This window comes from Heterodontus francisci, chromosome 20 (assembly GCF_036365525.1).
Source record: "Heterodontus francisci isolate sHetFra1 chromosome 20, sHetFra1.hap1, whole genome shotgun sequence".
Classification (NCBI taxonomy): Eukaryota; Metazoa; Chordata; class Chondrichthyes; order Heterodontiformes; family Heterodontidae; genus Heterodontus; species Heterodontus francisci.
In genome coordinates this window covers 80,801,129-80,817,691 of record NC_090390.1, presented here as the reverse complement: position 1 = coordinate 80,817,691, position 16,563 = coordinate 80,801,129, and the positions used below count along the sequence as shown (strand labels likewise).

Here is a 16,563-nt window from a genome sequence, read left to right as displayed (position 1 = left end):
ATGCTACCAACTGAGCCATGGCTGACTTTAATTGCACTCTGTTCAAGGGATTTTTTACAATGGTTGTTTCTGGCGAGAGGTGGTGTGTGTGATCAAGTGGTTACAGAGTTTCTCGTAGTCGGGGGATGCTCCATTGGAATGAACAGTAAAAGAAAGTTAAGAAAAGTTTTGGAGGCTGAGCGCGTAGATTACGAAAGACACTAAGATGATGCACTTTTTGCCGGTAGGGCAGGGTTGCAAGTTCAGGCTAGACTGGTGGGACAGAAGTATCTTTTGTCCATTGGTTATAAAAGTCCTCCATGAAATGAATTTGGAACAACTCTTTGTCTTTTCATTACAATAAAAAAGACTCCATGTTTCTCTACTTTCTCATCCCTGAATTCACTGTTGGGAATCTCTTTTGCATCCTTTCCATGACCTTGACCTTCTTCCCAAGGTAGCAGGAGTACTAGCCCATTAAAAATGAATGAGATAATGCCTGCACAAAGATATATCAAACAAATATGTTAAACGCATGTCTGCTAATACCACTAGCAGTACATTCTTGGCTTGCTTCTCTAAAGAGACCTAGAACCTGAGTTTGTAATGATAATCTTTTGGTCTTTGACTTCCATTTTCAGTTGGCTGCTATGAGCCACCTCGTTGTGTGCTGGAACCAAACATGTGGGTCATATGCTAGTGTATCACAGGAAGATGTCCAGAGCTTTATTCCTGAAGTGATACTCAGTACCTTTAGTCACAGTAAACATTTTACACATCATGTATCCTTCCTGTGACACGAGTACTCAAGCTGCATTTTATGGTTTATATTCCTCCTCCTGAAGCAGACAACTCTAACCAGGTTTGTGTCCTACAAGTGTTGGCAGGCCTTCTGTATCAAAATAGGCATTCTCTATTTGCGAACCTGGCAGTGTGCATCTGCAGCTTATTTTTCCATGAAGTTGTCACAGCTGAGCCCAACCCAACATATGCACTTACCATAATGTGTGACTAGATAGTGATCTGGAATGAGAATCTGATCATTTTTTCCCCTACCTAACCTAGGGATACCATAGCCATTTTTAGTGTTAAAAGCTAAGATCATAGGTAGAATTTCCTTGGGAGTGTTAATCTCTGGACAGTTAGTTGGTGAAGGATAGTACCAGAGCCAGTCTTTATTCAGTCTAATATTTATTTACAGAGTTAAACATTACAAGCGTACACTTCCTAACTCAACCACACTACAGTTTCAATCAATATCTCTTATGTGCTCAAGTGAAACTCCAGTTAATGCCCTCCACCTGCATACAATTAAACACAATTAGTATACAATTAATGGAGGGTGAAGTGTTCTCTAAACCATGCCCTGTAACTTCAGTGGAGGATTGGTGGAAATCCCAGGAAAACTGAGTTTCTCTGGGGATTCAGCAGTGGAAGGTTGGAAAGCTGCCATGGAAGTTCTGCCCTCAGTTCTTTTATCTTGGGTTATTCACGCTCTTTCCCTCTTTGTAATCTGGACACCTCCGTCCATGAGCTGGCTGCAGACAGGGTTCTGAGCCCCTCTCAGAGAAGCCCTAAAACCTTCATACTAAGAGGTAGGAAAGGCTTGTTGGACCAGCTGGTATTTTTCTGCCTGTCAATTTGGTACATTTGTAAGAAGTTCTGAGTGGACCAGGCCCTCTTATTTTTGTTCCCTTTGACATTTCTCCTTTGTGGGGTGTGAATGGGTGAGGGTGGTGGAGTACCTGTCCCTTGCTATAGTTGGGGATCAGAAGCTAACCATAAGGAATTGTGGAAGCAGTTCTGCGCTGTAGCATGATTTATTAGAACTCCATATCTGGTACTGCTGTGCATGATGCACTTTTCAGTAGTAAATCATTTTAAAGACTGAATTAAATATGGATAATGAAACGCCTTTGCACACTCAGCAAATGGATTTGTCTCCCAGCCAGCAGGGTTTGATGATCAGCATCTGCAGTGTACAATGCTCGAGAGTATAGGTGATCAACATCTCTCGAGGAAAATGTCCTGACATCTAGTGAAGGTTGAAACTCATCTCATCTAAAATACTATTAGTAAGTGAGGAAAAAAAGGTAATATCAAGAAAGTTGCCGGTGTTGTTCACCGGATAGGGGAAGGGAACCCAGCACTGCATTGTACAGATCAGATCATTTATTGCCAAGGTGGAAAGTAAGTTTGGCATGAACTGACTGCAGATTTTGTTCGAGATATGGGTGATACTGATCTCTGGTTACCGTGAGAAGGTGGTGGCAGGCTGCCTTCTTGAAGGGGTAGCTGTGGTTTTTTTTGAGGGGTTTGCTAGGCTATTAAAAATGTATCATTATGTGTGGGAATGAAATTGTATGTGAGCCAGACCAGGGAGGGGTGGCAGGTTTCCTCCCTAGAATGGTGTTAATGAGCCAATACGTTTTTACAAGAATCTGACAGCTTTCCTTGTTATATTGTACCATTCACAAGCTGAAGTCATGGCTTCTGGGTTACTAGAACAGTACAATTACTACTACATACTGGCTGTGTATGCATTATATTAGCATATTCCACTTTACATTCATGTTGAATTGAAGAGATTGTAATTAGTAAACTGTAAAATTTCTGTTTTACAATGTTTAAAGCAGTGTGTATGGGTGACATTGGAGAAGGAGCTGGGAGGAGTTAGTCAGACAATACAAATTGACAACAGCTGAAACTATAGCACTGTAGGTTTAATCGCCATATCTGCTAATGTTAATTTAGCTTCTTCACAGTGTCTGATTCAATGACTCCTCCCAGCCAGTTGCCCTAATGGCATCCACATCCTTTATTTAAACACAACTGTTCAAACAATAAGATATCAATTTTTATAGTGACTTGCTTTTTTTTATCGGAAAGGTTTTATGCTAGCATGCTGGGTTTTGGGTATGTCTGCTTACATTGCAAACAAGATCATGTGGCACTGAAGCATACATGCTGTGTACCCAGAAGGATCATCGTACCTAGTCACCTGAGACAGTCTTTCAGACATACCTAAACTCCTATACTCGTACCAGAATTTCTGCAGTCTCTAAATTGGCCTTTGAACTCGCCCATATTTAATACTAGACTTTGTGGTCTTGAGAGAGAGAGTGCTTCATTTTGGCAACAAAATATCTCATTTAGCATTGTATGGAATAATTTCTATTGTTTTATAGAACTTCGTATCCTCTGAGCTAATGTGAGCAGTAATGGTACAGCTTCAATATCTGATGTATATATGCACTGATAACAATATGAAGCAGACTGTTGTAATATTGTTTTGCTCTATGATAAACTCTGGTTTTGATTTTACTTGGCTCTCTTGGAAAAAAATTGTCAAGCTGCATTTCCTCTTGAAACAGTCATTTGTTTAAAAAAAAGCATAAATCCGTTCAGGTCTAGTCAATTACTATTGAGTTCGAAGATTTGTAAACTCAAAGTATAGAATCTCTCTAGTTATCTATCTTTAAGCAATGTTCCACATTTCAAGCTGTGTCTCTCTTTAACTCCCTCGCCTCCACCCAACCAAGTTCATTCACTTTTCTATCAGAGGAATTCTTTCTCGCCTTGCCTCTCCACTTTATTTCTACTAATGCTTTCCCTTTAATGCAAAAATTATTCTTTAAACAGGTAAAACATGCAGAGAGTTTTCCCCTTTTTGGTTGCATTTAACCCAGCTTCAAGTGGTGAAAAGAGGGCTTCTTCCTGGGAATTGATGCCACTCGGTCCCACTCTCTCTGTTTCCTTTGCTGTGGTCAGAGGGCTACTCCCAGACTACAGTGTTCTGAAAATAGAGCATCACCCTTTGTTGATATTTTGCTCCATGCATTTGTTGACCTTGTGAATCTACTCTGCTCGGGATGCTCAATAAAGTTAATTAGGATAGAAATGCTTTGCTTAGCTGTATTTACTGCTGCTCATTGAGACGCAATTAATCATGGCTATTTTCTTGCATCTCTGTAGCACGTGACGCGATCAGTACCAAGCATCCCATGCTGAAGACTCGACCTTTGTCACAGGCATCTAGATCATCGAAGGTTAAGGCTAGAAGCTGTGCAGGTGAGGAAAGGACCATAATTGCAGTCAATTAAGGCCTTCACAGTTTGCTGATTAAAGAGACAATTTAATAATCTGACCCACATTTGTCAAAAAAGCATGTAAAGCGAAGCATGCATTCCCCTGGTACAGGTCTGCTTGGTCCCTGCAGTGGGAGTTAGTCATAGCTGATCAGGCTGTAGTTACAAGTCAGGTTCAGCAATTATCATATAGGCGATTCTGTTTCTACTGCTTGTCTGCATTTTTTGGACAGTCACTAAAGAACCCAAATTTGTGGTCACCCCCACTCCACACACCAGCTGCTTAGGCTCTTGATTTTACATTTTATATTGGGACCCCTGTTACAGGACAAGGATGGTTCTTCTGGCCTCCCACAAACACGTTTTCAATTTTTAACGAAATTATGTCGCATGTCATCATTGGGTCACCATGACCCAAACAACAAAAGAAAAAGGAATACCAGCAAGGGCAAATGGTTTTCAGTTGTGAGGCTAAATTGGCCTCAGTACACCAGGCTTAGGGACAAGAGGTTACAAAGTCTCACCTAGGGTTCCTGTTCTTACTAATTGGTGATTGTGCTCTCTGCCCCAGCTGCTACTCTCCTATCTATCTATCTATCTATCTATCACTCACTCACTCACTCTCTTTCTGTATTTTATCAATGCTACTATTTGCAGTAGTCTTTTGAAATATTCCTGCCATGCTTTTTCAAAACTGCAGCTACACTGCCCTAAAAGCTGCTCTTCCTGTTCTATGTTCCTATGTATTGACATCAAGATTCATCATAAAGACTCCAAGTCTTAACACATTTATTCCCAGGACCTTAAAACTGCAGAACTCCTTACCTTCTCCAGTCCTTCCTTCCTCTGGCAACCTTTAGTTTTTATAAATGCAGAATAACTAGGTCCTGCTATACCTAGCCTTCTCGCTCACTTTTTTTGCAATCTTTCTGATATCCTGTACAATAGGCTGTGGCATCTCAGTAAGGCTGAGGTATAGGAACACCGCTGAATAGAACGCCATCAGAGTCAGTGCCTTCAGAAAAAGGAACAAAAACAAATAAAAAGGGATGGAGTTATATAGAATTTTGTAGCACAAAAAAGTTGGCCATTCATCCACATAGATCTCTGCCAATGTTTATGCACCACAAAAGCCTCCTGCCATCTCACATTATCAATATAATCACAAAGGAAAAAAAAATTAGACTGAGGCGCGAGAGCAAGGGAGCGAAATTAATTGGATAGCTCTACCAAAGAGTCAGAATAGGTTCAATGGGCTGAATGGCCCCCTTCTGTGCTGGAGTTTCTATGATTCTTATTGAGGTTGTTAACCTTGAATTGTACGCGTTAGTCCGGCTCCCTTCTGCTACCAGAGTCGACAGTCCCTTTACAGGGGTCCAGAACGTTTAAACAAACCTCGATGACTGACTGTCTAGTCTGTGTTTATTCATTAAAACAATGTTAATGATGGCATACATTGACATTCCGGTGGGGAAAAGACTGTTATCTTCTCAAATGGGTGCTATATTTTAGAAACTGGCAGTTCACTCAGTGCGCACGTAGAGCAAAACAAAATCATAAAATGCTGGAAACGCTCAACACGTTGGTCAGCAACTATGGAGAGAGGGAGGTGGGGATAATGTTTCAAGTCGATGACCTTTTGTTAGAACCTGCTGAGTGTTTCAACTTGAATTTATATAGATAGCACCTTTTAATGTAGTAAAACGTTCCAAAGTGCTTCACAGGAGTGTTATCAAGCACATTTTGGCACCAAGCCACATAAGGAGTTATTAGGACAGGCAACCAAAAGCTTGGTCAAAGAGATTTTAAGGAGCATCTTAAAGGATGAAAGAGCGGCAGAAAGGTTTAGGGGAAGGAATTTCAGAGCTTACAGCCAGGCAACTGAAGGTACAGCCACAAATCATGGAGTAATCGAAATTGGGTATGCGCAAGAGGCTAAAATAGGAGGAGTGCAGATATGAGTTGTAGGGTTGGAGGAGGTTACTGACATAAAGAGGAGTGAGGCCATGGAGGAATTTGAAAACAACACTGAGAATTTTAAAATTGATGCGTTGCCAGACCAGGAGCCATTGTAGGTCAGTGAGCACAGGAATGATGCATGAACAGTGCGAGCTAGGATATGGTCAGCAGAGTTTTAGATGAGCTCGAGCTTTATAAAGAGTGCAGGGTGAGAGGCTAGCCAGGAGAGCATTGGAATAGCCAATATTTCCTGTTTTTTATTTCAGATTTCAAGCATCTACAGTATTTTGCTCCATGGAGACGGATGTTGCTATGCACAGTGACATCTAGTGATTTGGGATAGAAGTGCTAAAAACTGTATTCAGCCTAAGCATTGACACCTTGTGATGCAGAACAACTGTGCTAAAACTTTGCGTTCAGAAACGGAATACGTTTTGGCAGATAATCTCTTGTAATAACATTTCTGTCACTTTTCAAGAGGTGCCTCTCATGCTCTTGTCACAGCATTGCATAATGCCCATTGCAAAACATACTGCTAATTTACAAGCCAATCCGTATGAAAACTGAGCAGGAACAGTATGCAGTATATTAGAGTAAAAGGTATACTACCAGTCTTGTGCTTAAGTAATTGGCAAAGTTGGTATTGCAAGTGAATATGAAACATTGTAATGACTATCGTGCATAAATCCCTCTATTGCTTCTCTACCATCACAATACTGAGTGTAAAATTGCATTAAAATGTGTCCAATAAAGAAAGAACTTGCATTTCTGTAGCCCCTTTATGACCTCAGGATGTCCCAAAGTGCTTTACTGCTAACAAAGTACTTTTGAAATGTAGTCACTGTTGTAATGTCAGAAACGGGGCAGCCATTTTGCACACAGCAAGCTCTCATGAGCACGTGATGATGATTGGATTATCTCTCTTTAGTGATGTTGGTTAAGGGATAAAAATTGGCCATAACATTGATAACTCCCCTAATACTCTTCACAATAGTGCCGTGGAGCCTTCTGCGTCCACCTGAGAAGCAGAGGGGGGCCTCGATTTAACGTCTCATCTGAAATACGGCACCTCCAACAGTACTGCACTCCCTCAGTACTACACTAGAGTGTCAGTGTAGATTTTTATGCTAAAGTCTCTGAAGTGGGGCGTGAACCCACTACCTTCTGATTCAGAGGCAAGTGGTGAGCCACAACTGACATATCAATAGATAAGAGAATTTGCTGGATTAACTGTTTGAATTTGGATCTGACAGAAGCAATGAGCTGGAAATAAAATAATTGGGGAAATATCTTGCCTGTTTCCTTATCTGATCATTCCTGTATCTAATTATAAGGAAAGCTCTGTGGAGCCCAAGCCCCACGCCCCAGAGACTGCAAGTCTCTGTGCAGCTGCAGTGTTTTTCACTGATAGACCCACCTCTCATTGCCCTGAAATTAGTCAAAACTAAACATTCACAGCAGGAACACCAGAAAGATAGATTAACATTACTGCTAAAGAGTCACAAAGTTAACCTCATCTTTTCCTTTCTGAATGCCGTTAGATCGGATGCGCATTTCATGCATGATGAATTTATTTCAGATTTGCAGCATTTGAGATTTTCCTTTCTTAAGAAAACCTGATATGTTAACAGCTAGAAAGAATAGTTTCATAATCAGGATAACTGCACTTTTCGAGACACAGTTAAAATCATAGCTGCTATGATTTCATTTTGTGGGTCATGCTATAATAATCCTATCATTGAGCGATATGTTGGGATTCTCCAGCATACTGGAACTGCAAGGCAACAGTTGATCCTGAAAGACAGGTAGCTTACGTGTTGCTCAGTGTCAGGAGTTGAATTATTTCTCCACAATTCCGCTGCTCCCAAATCAGCAGTTCACATTCATTTGAGGCATTAACAAAAATAGAATTTTGTAGTTAAAGTGCTCATGGCTGTCATGAACCCTCGGCTTTAATGTAACATCCGCATTACTGCCTGGTTAAAATTTCGCAGTTGCAAATTTTATTTTTCCATTTGTTCTGAGGGTGTGGGAACTGCTGGCACAACCAATCCTTAGAGGTTCCGAGAAGGTGGTGGTGGGCTGCTTTGAACTGTTAGTCATAGTCATAAAGTTTTACAGCACAGAAACAGGCCCTTTGGCCCAACGCGCCTGCACCAACAATCAAGCACCCGTCCTAACTAATCCCATTTCCCTGCACTTGGCCCGTAGCCCTGTAATGGCATTTCAGGTGCTCATCTAAATATTTCTTGAATGTCGTGAGTGTTCCTGCCCCTACCACGCCTTCAGGCAGTGTGTTCCAGACTCCAACCACCCACTGGGTGAAAAAATTCCTCCTCAACTCCCCTCTGAACTTCCTGCCCCTTACCTTAAATCTATGCCCCCTAGTTATTGACCTCTCCGCTAAGGGGAATATGTTTCTTTCTATCAATGTCCCTCATAGTTTTGTATACCTCAATCAGGTCCCCCCTCAGCCTTCTCGCTCCAAGGAAAACAACCCTAGCCTATCTAGTCTGTCTTCATAACTGAAATGCACCAGCCCAGGCAACATCCTGGTGAATCTCCTCTGCACCCTCTCCATTGCAGTCACATCCTTCCTATAGTGTGGCGACCAGAACTGCACACAGTACTCCAACTGTGGCCTAACCAGCGTTTTATACAGCTCCATCATAACCTCCCTGCTGTTATATTCTATGCCTCGGCTAATAAAGGCAAGTATCCCGTATGCCTTCGTAACCACCTTATCTGCCTGTGTTGCTGCCTTCAGTGATCTATGGACAAGCACCCCAAGGTCCCTCTGACCCTCTGTACTTCCTAGGGTCCTACCATCCATTTTATATTCCATTGCCTTGTTAGACCTCCCAAAGTGCATCACCTCACACTTCTCAGGATTAAACTCCATTTGCCACTGCTCCATCCATCTTACCAGCCCATCTATATCATCCTGTAGTCGAAGGCTTTCCTCCTCACTATTTACAACACCACCAATTTTCGTGTCGTCTGCGAACTTACTGATCATACCTCCTATATTCACATCTAAGTCATTAATGTACACTAAAAACAGTAAGGGTCCCAGCACCAATCCCTGCAAAACACCACTGGTCACAGGCTTCCACTCACAGAAACAACCCTCGACCATCACCCTCTGCCTCCTGCCAGTAAGCCAATTTTGAATCCAATTTGCCAAATTACCCTGCACCCCATGGGCCTTTACTTTCTTAACCAATCTCCCATGCGGGACCTTATCAAAAGTCTGACTGAAGTCCATGTAGACTACATCAACTGCTTTCCTCTCATCTACACCTCTAGTCACCTCCTTGAAAAATTCAATCAGATTCGTTAGACACTATCTCCCCTTGACAAAACCATGCTGACTATCCCTCTTTAATCCCTGCCTCTCCAAGTGGAGTTTAATCCTGTGTCTCAGAATTTTTTCCAATAATTTCCCTACCACTGATGTTAGACTCACCGGCCTGTAATTACCTGGTTTATCCTTGTTCTGTTCCTTGTGCTCCCACGGTGAGTTTAGGTAGGGCAGAACAGAATCTTGACCCAGCAAGGATGAGGGGATGCCCATATATGCCCACACCAGGATGGCGTGTGAGTTTGTGTTCCTGCAAAAGTGCTATCTTGCAATTGTCGGATGATTGAGGTGACAAAGCTGGGATTTGCTGTCAGAGTAAGCTTTTAAGGTGCTGCAGTACATCCTTTAGATAATAAATGCATAAAGCAGCCAGAGTGCACAGGTGTGGAGATGGATATTAAATTTGCGCTATTGCAAACTACAGCAGAAAATGACAATTAGTAACTGATTATAATGCCTTATTGGAACTGCTGTTTGAATGTGACATTAAATTTTAATTCCGACGCCACATCCCACTCATAGAGGTGCACAGCCATAGTCTGGTCCATTTGAGTTTTATTTTGTAAAGTGTAGGTTCACAGATAATTGCTCCAATCCTGTATTATTTGTGGCTGGTCTTTGAGAAGAGAAGTGTTGCAATGTTTCCACGATTTTGCATTCAAAGATTGTTTATGATTTGGCAATTTGTACCTGGTTAATTGAATAATACATGGCAGACGTAATTATCCGGGGCAGGTGAGAATAAATTTGTATGTGCATGTGTGTGTTTTACTTCTCTCAGAAAGGTGAGTGGTTATTTAAAAGGGGAGGGCATCTTTATTTTGCAACCTTCAGCAGAACTGTGCGAGACATGCAAGAGCAGACTGTGTGATGCAACATAGCATCAAGTAAGCAAAACCATGATTTAAAAAAAGACAGCAGAAAAAATGGACAAAGATAAGCCCTATGCTTTTTCAAATATGTTCTAGCCTATTAACATGACCGATTTAGTGACCTCTAAACAATAAAATATTGTCCTGCTACAAAGAGATTGTACGATTGCATTTTCCAAAGTAATTCTCTTGGAGCTTTTATGAAGTGATTTATAAAAACCATATAATTGAAAAGGAAAGTAATTGTTTTAATGTGGTCATAACTGATGTGTATATCAGTATTAAACGAGCTGTTATCTATGAAGTTACTGTTTGTTCACCATCAATATTCTGCTTGTGTTGTCAGTCGGGAGAAAAATTCATTTGGCTCATCTGATTCTCAGCATGACATATACCATATGTTTTTGTTGAAAAAAGAAATCTTTCTTTTTCCACCTCTTTTTGTTTGTTTAGAATTTCTTCTACCTGCAAAGGAACGCCCTCAAACAAGTGCCATGCTCGCTAGAAGACTGGTCATTGGAGCACTGGGCGTAAGAAGCAATCAAACCAAAGCGGAACGAGAGGCTGAGCGCAAAAAGCTGAAGGAAGCTAGGGGTAAGTTGACTATTTCAAGACTATTGGGGGTTTTCATCATTGTAGGATGCCCTCTGTACCTTCTGGGGTGGGGTGGTGGTGAGGAGGGGAGTGCGCATGTGTGTGTACGAGAGAGAGGCGAGGTCTATTGATCTAGGTAGATATTCCACTAGATATCAGATCAGTTAGTGTTGAATCATGTTACATAAAGCTGATGATTTCTCTATTCGCTGTGTAAAATAACCCATTGTCTTGTCAGCTTCAATTCCACAAACCATACTTCCTGTGAGCTAGTGCTGTTGTCTCGTCTAGTGATCAAAATGCTGAAAAAGTTATTACCAATACGAGTGCTGGTATTGTTAAATTCATTAATCTTTGTGTACTATGTTAAATGGCTGTCTGTGAATTTACTGCCCTGTGAATGCTATGACAGATATTTCATGCCCTCAGTATAATATATATAGGAGTGTTATAATTTAGCGTAAGGCCTATCACTGCTGCACAATAAGATTGTACATTTTATTTGTTAGGAAAAAAACTTTGCCAAATGCCATATCTTGTTTTTTAATTAATCTTTCTATGCCAAGCTCAAGTGGCATTATAATGTCATAAGTAAGACAACTGATATTAATGGACGATAGCAGAGTGCCAAGAGCAAAACCTTGAGCCTGCAAAAAAAACCATATATAATAAACAAAAATACATACATCCTAGATCATGCGGTTGCATTATGACAATCCTCACTCTCTCATCTTACATATGAAGAATAGCCATTTGGGCACCCAGTGCACGGGAGATATACAGCCAGTCGGTAGGCATTCGAAAAGAAAAAACACGATTGTTGCTTGTGCATCTCCCACATTCTTTGCCCCTCCATTGGTGTATGTGTCTTCAGCTGCCTAGGCCAAAAGCTCTGGAACTCCCTCCCTAAATCTCTCGGCCTATCTCTACTTTTAAGACCCTCCTTAAAATCTACCTCTTTAATCAAGTTTTTGGACACCTGTCCTAATATCTCCTCCTGTGGCTCTGTCAAATTTAGTTTGATAATACATCTCTGAAGCACCTTGAGACATTTCCACAACGTTAATGGCACTATGTAAATGCAAGTAGTTGTAAGTGACCCTTTCTCAGAAGTGGGATAGGGAAGTGGACCCTTTTTAGGACTAGCCCGAGCTAAGTAGAGAGAGGCGACATAGAGGGGAGCCCAACTTGGGTTCAGAATATAAAATATCACGGAGGGAGGTTGTGGGTGCTGCAACAAGAGAAAGAGATGACTGGTAATTTTGGTTGTAACGTTCACTTCACTGAAGAGGCCGGTGCACACCCACACTCTGGACTCTTTGCCCCCTCTGCCAATCTTTGAACACTGGATGCTGGGGACCAACAGGTAGCCTACAGTGTTCTAAAAGCACAAACAACAGGAAACATAGCAGATGCGTTTCCCTCAATTGTACAGGTTCATCATTCCCCTGCCCACAAACGTGCAACTTGCCCCAATGGGCTTGGTCCCTGGAATTTATGTCCCACCTTCCTAGTACAGAGCTGCTAAGACGAGTTGTAACCTCCCACTGGTGACCTGGCTGAGATCAGTGAAATCAACACAGTTCAATGATTGACACTGAGCAAAACCTGGTTGGTATGGCTTGACAGCTAAACCCAGTAATTCTCATTAATTTAACCTCCAAATGTTTAAATGAAGTCTTATTCCTCATAGTTCCCTGATGTTGGCAACCTGTAACAACCTTAGTGCTCCTTGCTGCATTGTTTATTGATGATCTGTGTAAATACAATTGTGTTCAATTTGTAGTGATCACCATTGCAGTTGTGAATTGGCTGAAGGGTCAGTAACCAGAGGGTCCACTTTTAAGGTGATTGGCAAAAGAACCAGAGGCGATACAAGGATCAACCTTTTTTGCGCAACAAGTGGTTAGAATTTGGAATGCACTCCCTGATGTGGTGGTAACAGATTCAATAGGAGTCTTCAAAAAGGAATTGGATGAAGGAGAAAAAGTGGGGGAGTGGGACCAACTAGATTGTTCTTCGAAAGAGCAGGTGCAGACTTGATCAGCTGAATGGCCTCCATCTGTGCTGGACTATTCTGATTTAATCTTTCAGTAGAGGTGTTCACACATCAATGTGAGAGTCTCCCAGCTACTAACGTCCACACTGAGATCCCAGGGGTGGGGAGGGACCGGGAGAATATCCCAACAATTGCACTGCCTATCTAAATAATCCAACTCTCCATACTAGGGAGTGTCTTCTCGACTGTAATCTCATCTCACAGTTCATATAACAGTAATAAACCACTTGATTGCTTTTGTGGTTTATTATATTGTCTTAAGCTCTCTTGTGAGATTACTGCATGTAATCACTATCCTAGTATCCATTATTCCATAGAGTTACAAACAATATTTGCTAAAAATTTCAATGCTGATAACTGAAGACAAAAATCAAATCTTTTTAGAAAAAAAATCAATTTCATGTTATTTATTAACATGCATTTTGTTGGACTGGGGTATTTTAAATTTAGATCTTGATATTGAATGCATGATGTACATGTGCTTTCAGAAAAGGTGACGCATATTTATATGCCATGTGCATATAAATGCATTTGAGCTAATTTATATCCTTTTATATACAAACTCTCAGAAATTTTCCATCAAGTTGCCAAGGGCAAAACAAATACTTATAAAGTTTCTCTCAACTGCACTGCTGCTCAAATTTGTGTCCTCGCCTTTTTACAAGAATGTCTTTCTCTAGTAGAAGATGTCTGTAGCATTCTTCTGGTAAAAGGTGGAGTAGGGGATTCATTTTGGTTTAGAGGTTAGAAATAACAGGTTTGTTTTTTAAAATAAATGCCTTATTGAAACCAAATAGAACAGTACCAGATGGAATGCGTCCAAGAATACTTAAATAAATGAGGATAGAGGCATGGGATACTGTGAAGGGAATTTTTATAGCTCATTAGGCATGGGGACAGCATAGTCACTGATTCCAGTTTTGAAGAAAGGTTAAAGGGATGATCTTGTGAACTGTGTGCTTGTTACCTTGTAAATCTATATGATGGAGAAGGAAAGACTGGAGTCTATTAAATGTGTTGAATGTTAGCGAAGGCAATAATTCCAAGCCACTCATGGATTTAAGAGGGGCCCAAATGTATTGAGGCATGTCAGAGATGGTGGTGGTGATGCTGGATTTTGATATTGGATACCTTGACCTTCAAAAAGCATTCAATAAGATCCTTACCAAGAGGATTGTGAGCTGACTGAAAGCTCATTTGGAGGATGGGAGGAGAAAGAAGTAACAAATTGAGTGGAGAACAAGAAATAAGCAATAGTCTTTAGTGATAGTTCTAGTTGGGTACGTGTTGTTACAGGATTGGTGGGCTGAGAGTGCAGAAATGACAGCAACTCGCTGCCAGCCATGGCATGCGTGGATTTTTCAGCGCGGTCAAGACCATTTTACAGCCCAAGTACCCAAGGACCTACCCCACAGAGCAAAGAATGGAGTGGCTCTGATCAAGGACAGAGAAGCAGTCAGCGCTCGTTGGAAGAAGCACTTCGAAGATCTCAATCGCGACTCAGACCTCGATATGAATGCCTTCGAACACATTCCACTGCATGCTACCCACCACGACCTCCGCACAACCCCAGCCTGACATGAGATCAAAAAGGCCATCTGACAGCTAAAAAATAATAAGGTCGTCGTCGCAGACGGAATTCCCGCCGAAATACTAAAATACGGTGGAGAGTCACTCTGGACACGCACAGATGGTCTCATCTCCCTCATCTGGAAGAAGAGCATGATGGGATCTCCAAGGCGTCATATTTGTGACCATCTTCAAAAAAGGCGACAACTGTGGTAACTACAGAAGGGTATCCTTGCTGTCCGCCACAGGAAAGGTCATCACAAGAGTCCTTCTCAACCGCCTCCTCCCCGTGGCTAAAGAGCTCCTACCGGAATCACAGTGCAGATTCCGTCCATCAAGAGGCACAACGGACATAGAACATAGAACATAGAACATACAGCACAGAACAGGCCCTTCGGCCCACAATGTTGTGCCGATCCTTTGTCCTCTGTCAAGGACAATTTAATCTATACCCCATCATTCTCCTTTATCCATATACCTATCCAAAAGCCTTTTGAAAGTCCCTAAAGTTTCTGACTCAACAACTTCCCCGGGCAAGGCATTCCATGCCTCGACCACTCTCTGGGTAAAGAACCTTCCCCTGACATCCCCCTTATATCTCCCACCCTTCACCTTAAATTTATGACCCCTTGTAACGCTTTGCTCCACCCGGGGAAAAAGTTTCTGACTGTCTACCCTATCTATTCCCCTGATCATCTTATAAACCTCTATCATGTCACCCCTCATCCTTCTCCTTTCTAATGAGAAGAGGCCTAGAATGTTCAGCCTTTCCTCGTAAGACTTATTCTCCATTCCAGGCAACATCCTGGTAAATCTCCTCTGCACCCTCTCCAAGGCTTCCACATCCTTCCTAAAATGAGGCGACCAGAACTGCACACAGTACTCCAAATGAGGCCTTACCAAGGTCCTGTACAGCTGCATCATCACCTCACGGCTCTTAAATTCAATCCCTCTGCTAATGAACGCTAACACCCCATATGCCTTCTTCACAGCCCTATCCACTTGAGTTGCAACTTTCAATGATCTATGCACATAGACCCCAAGGTCTCTCTGCTCCTCCACATGCCCAAGAACCCTACCGTTAACCCAGTATTTTGCATTCATGTTTGTCCTTCCAAAATGGACGACCTCACACTTTTCAGGGTTAAACTCCATCTGCCACTTTTCAGCCCAGCACTGCAACCTATCCAAGTCCCTTTGCAGACGACAATAGCCCTCCTCGGTATCCACAACTCCACCAACCTTTGTATCATCTGCAAATTTACTGACCCACCCTTCGACGTCCTCATCCAAGTCGTTAATAAAAATCACAAAGAGGAGAGGACCCAGAACTGATCCCTGCGGCACGCCACTGGTAACTGGGCTCCAGGCTGAGTATTTACCATCTAAGACCACTCTCTGCCTTCTATCAGTTAGCCAATTCTTAATCCAACTGGCCACATTCCCCACTATCCCATGCCTCCTGACTTTCTCCATAAGTCTACCATGGGGGACCTTATCAAATGCCTTACTAAAATCCATGTACACCACATCCACTGGTTTACCCTCATCCACTTGCTTGGTCACCTGCTCAAAGAATTCAATCAGGCTTGTGAGGCAAGACCTACCCCTCACAAAACCGTGCTGACTGTCCCGAATCAAGCAGTGTCTTTCCAGATGCTCAGAAATCCTATCCCTCAGCACCTTTTCCATCAACTTGCCTACCACCGAAGTAAGACTAACTGGCCTGTAATTCCCAGGGTTGTTCCTATTCCCTTTCTTGAACAGGGGCACAACATTTGCCACCCTCCAATCACCTGGTACCACCCCCGTCAGCAGAGAAGATGAAAAGATCATTGCCAGCGGCTCTGCAATTTCATCCCTTGCTTCCCATAACATCCTTGGATATACCCCGTCAGGCCCGGGAGACTTGTCTATCTTCAAGTTATTCAAAAACCCCAACACATCTTCCCTCCTAACGAGCACTTCCTCGAGCTTACCAGTCTGTTTCACACCGTCCTCTTCAGTAATACACCCCTTCTCATTCGTAAATACCGAAGAGAAGTACTCATTCAAAACCTCACTTATCTCTTCCGGCTC

The 16,563-nt window shown here is 42.1% G+C and overlaps 1 protein-coding gene across 8 annotated transcripts in view; it reads left to right on the top strand.

Moving 5' to 3' along the window:
* Positions 1-16,563, top strand: part of r3hcc1l (R3H domain and coiled-coil containing 1-like) — a 181,443-nt gene that overhangs the window by 139,066 nt on the left and 25,814 nt on the right. For 5 of the 8 annotated variants that reach the window (XM_068053112.1, XM_068053113.1, XM_068053116.1 and 2 more), the window contains 2 exons: positions 3,955-4,050; positions 10,716-10,856. In XM_068053112.1, coding sequence (XP_067909213.1) covers positions 3,955-4,050; positions 10,716-10,856 — 237 coding nt within the window. Of the gene's footprint in view, positions 1-3,954; positions 4,051-10,715; positions 10,857-16,563 lie in introns of those variants that run through there. The other 3 variants (XM_068053117.1, XM_068053118.1, XM_068053119.1) reach the window with 3 other exon arrangements.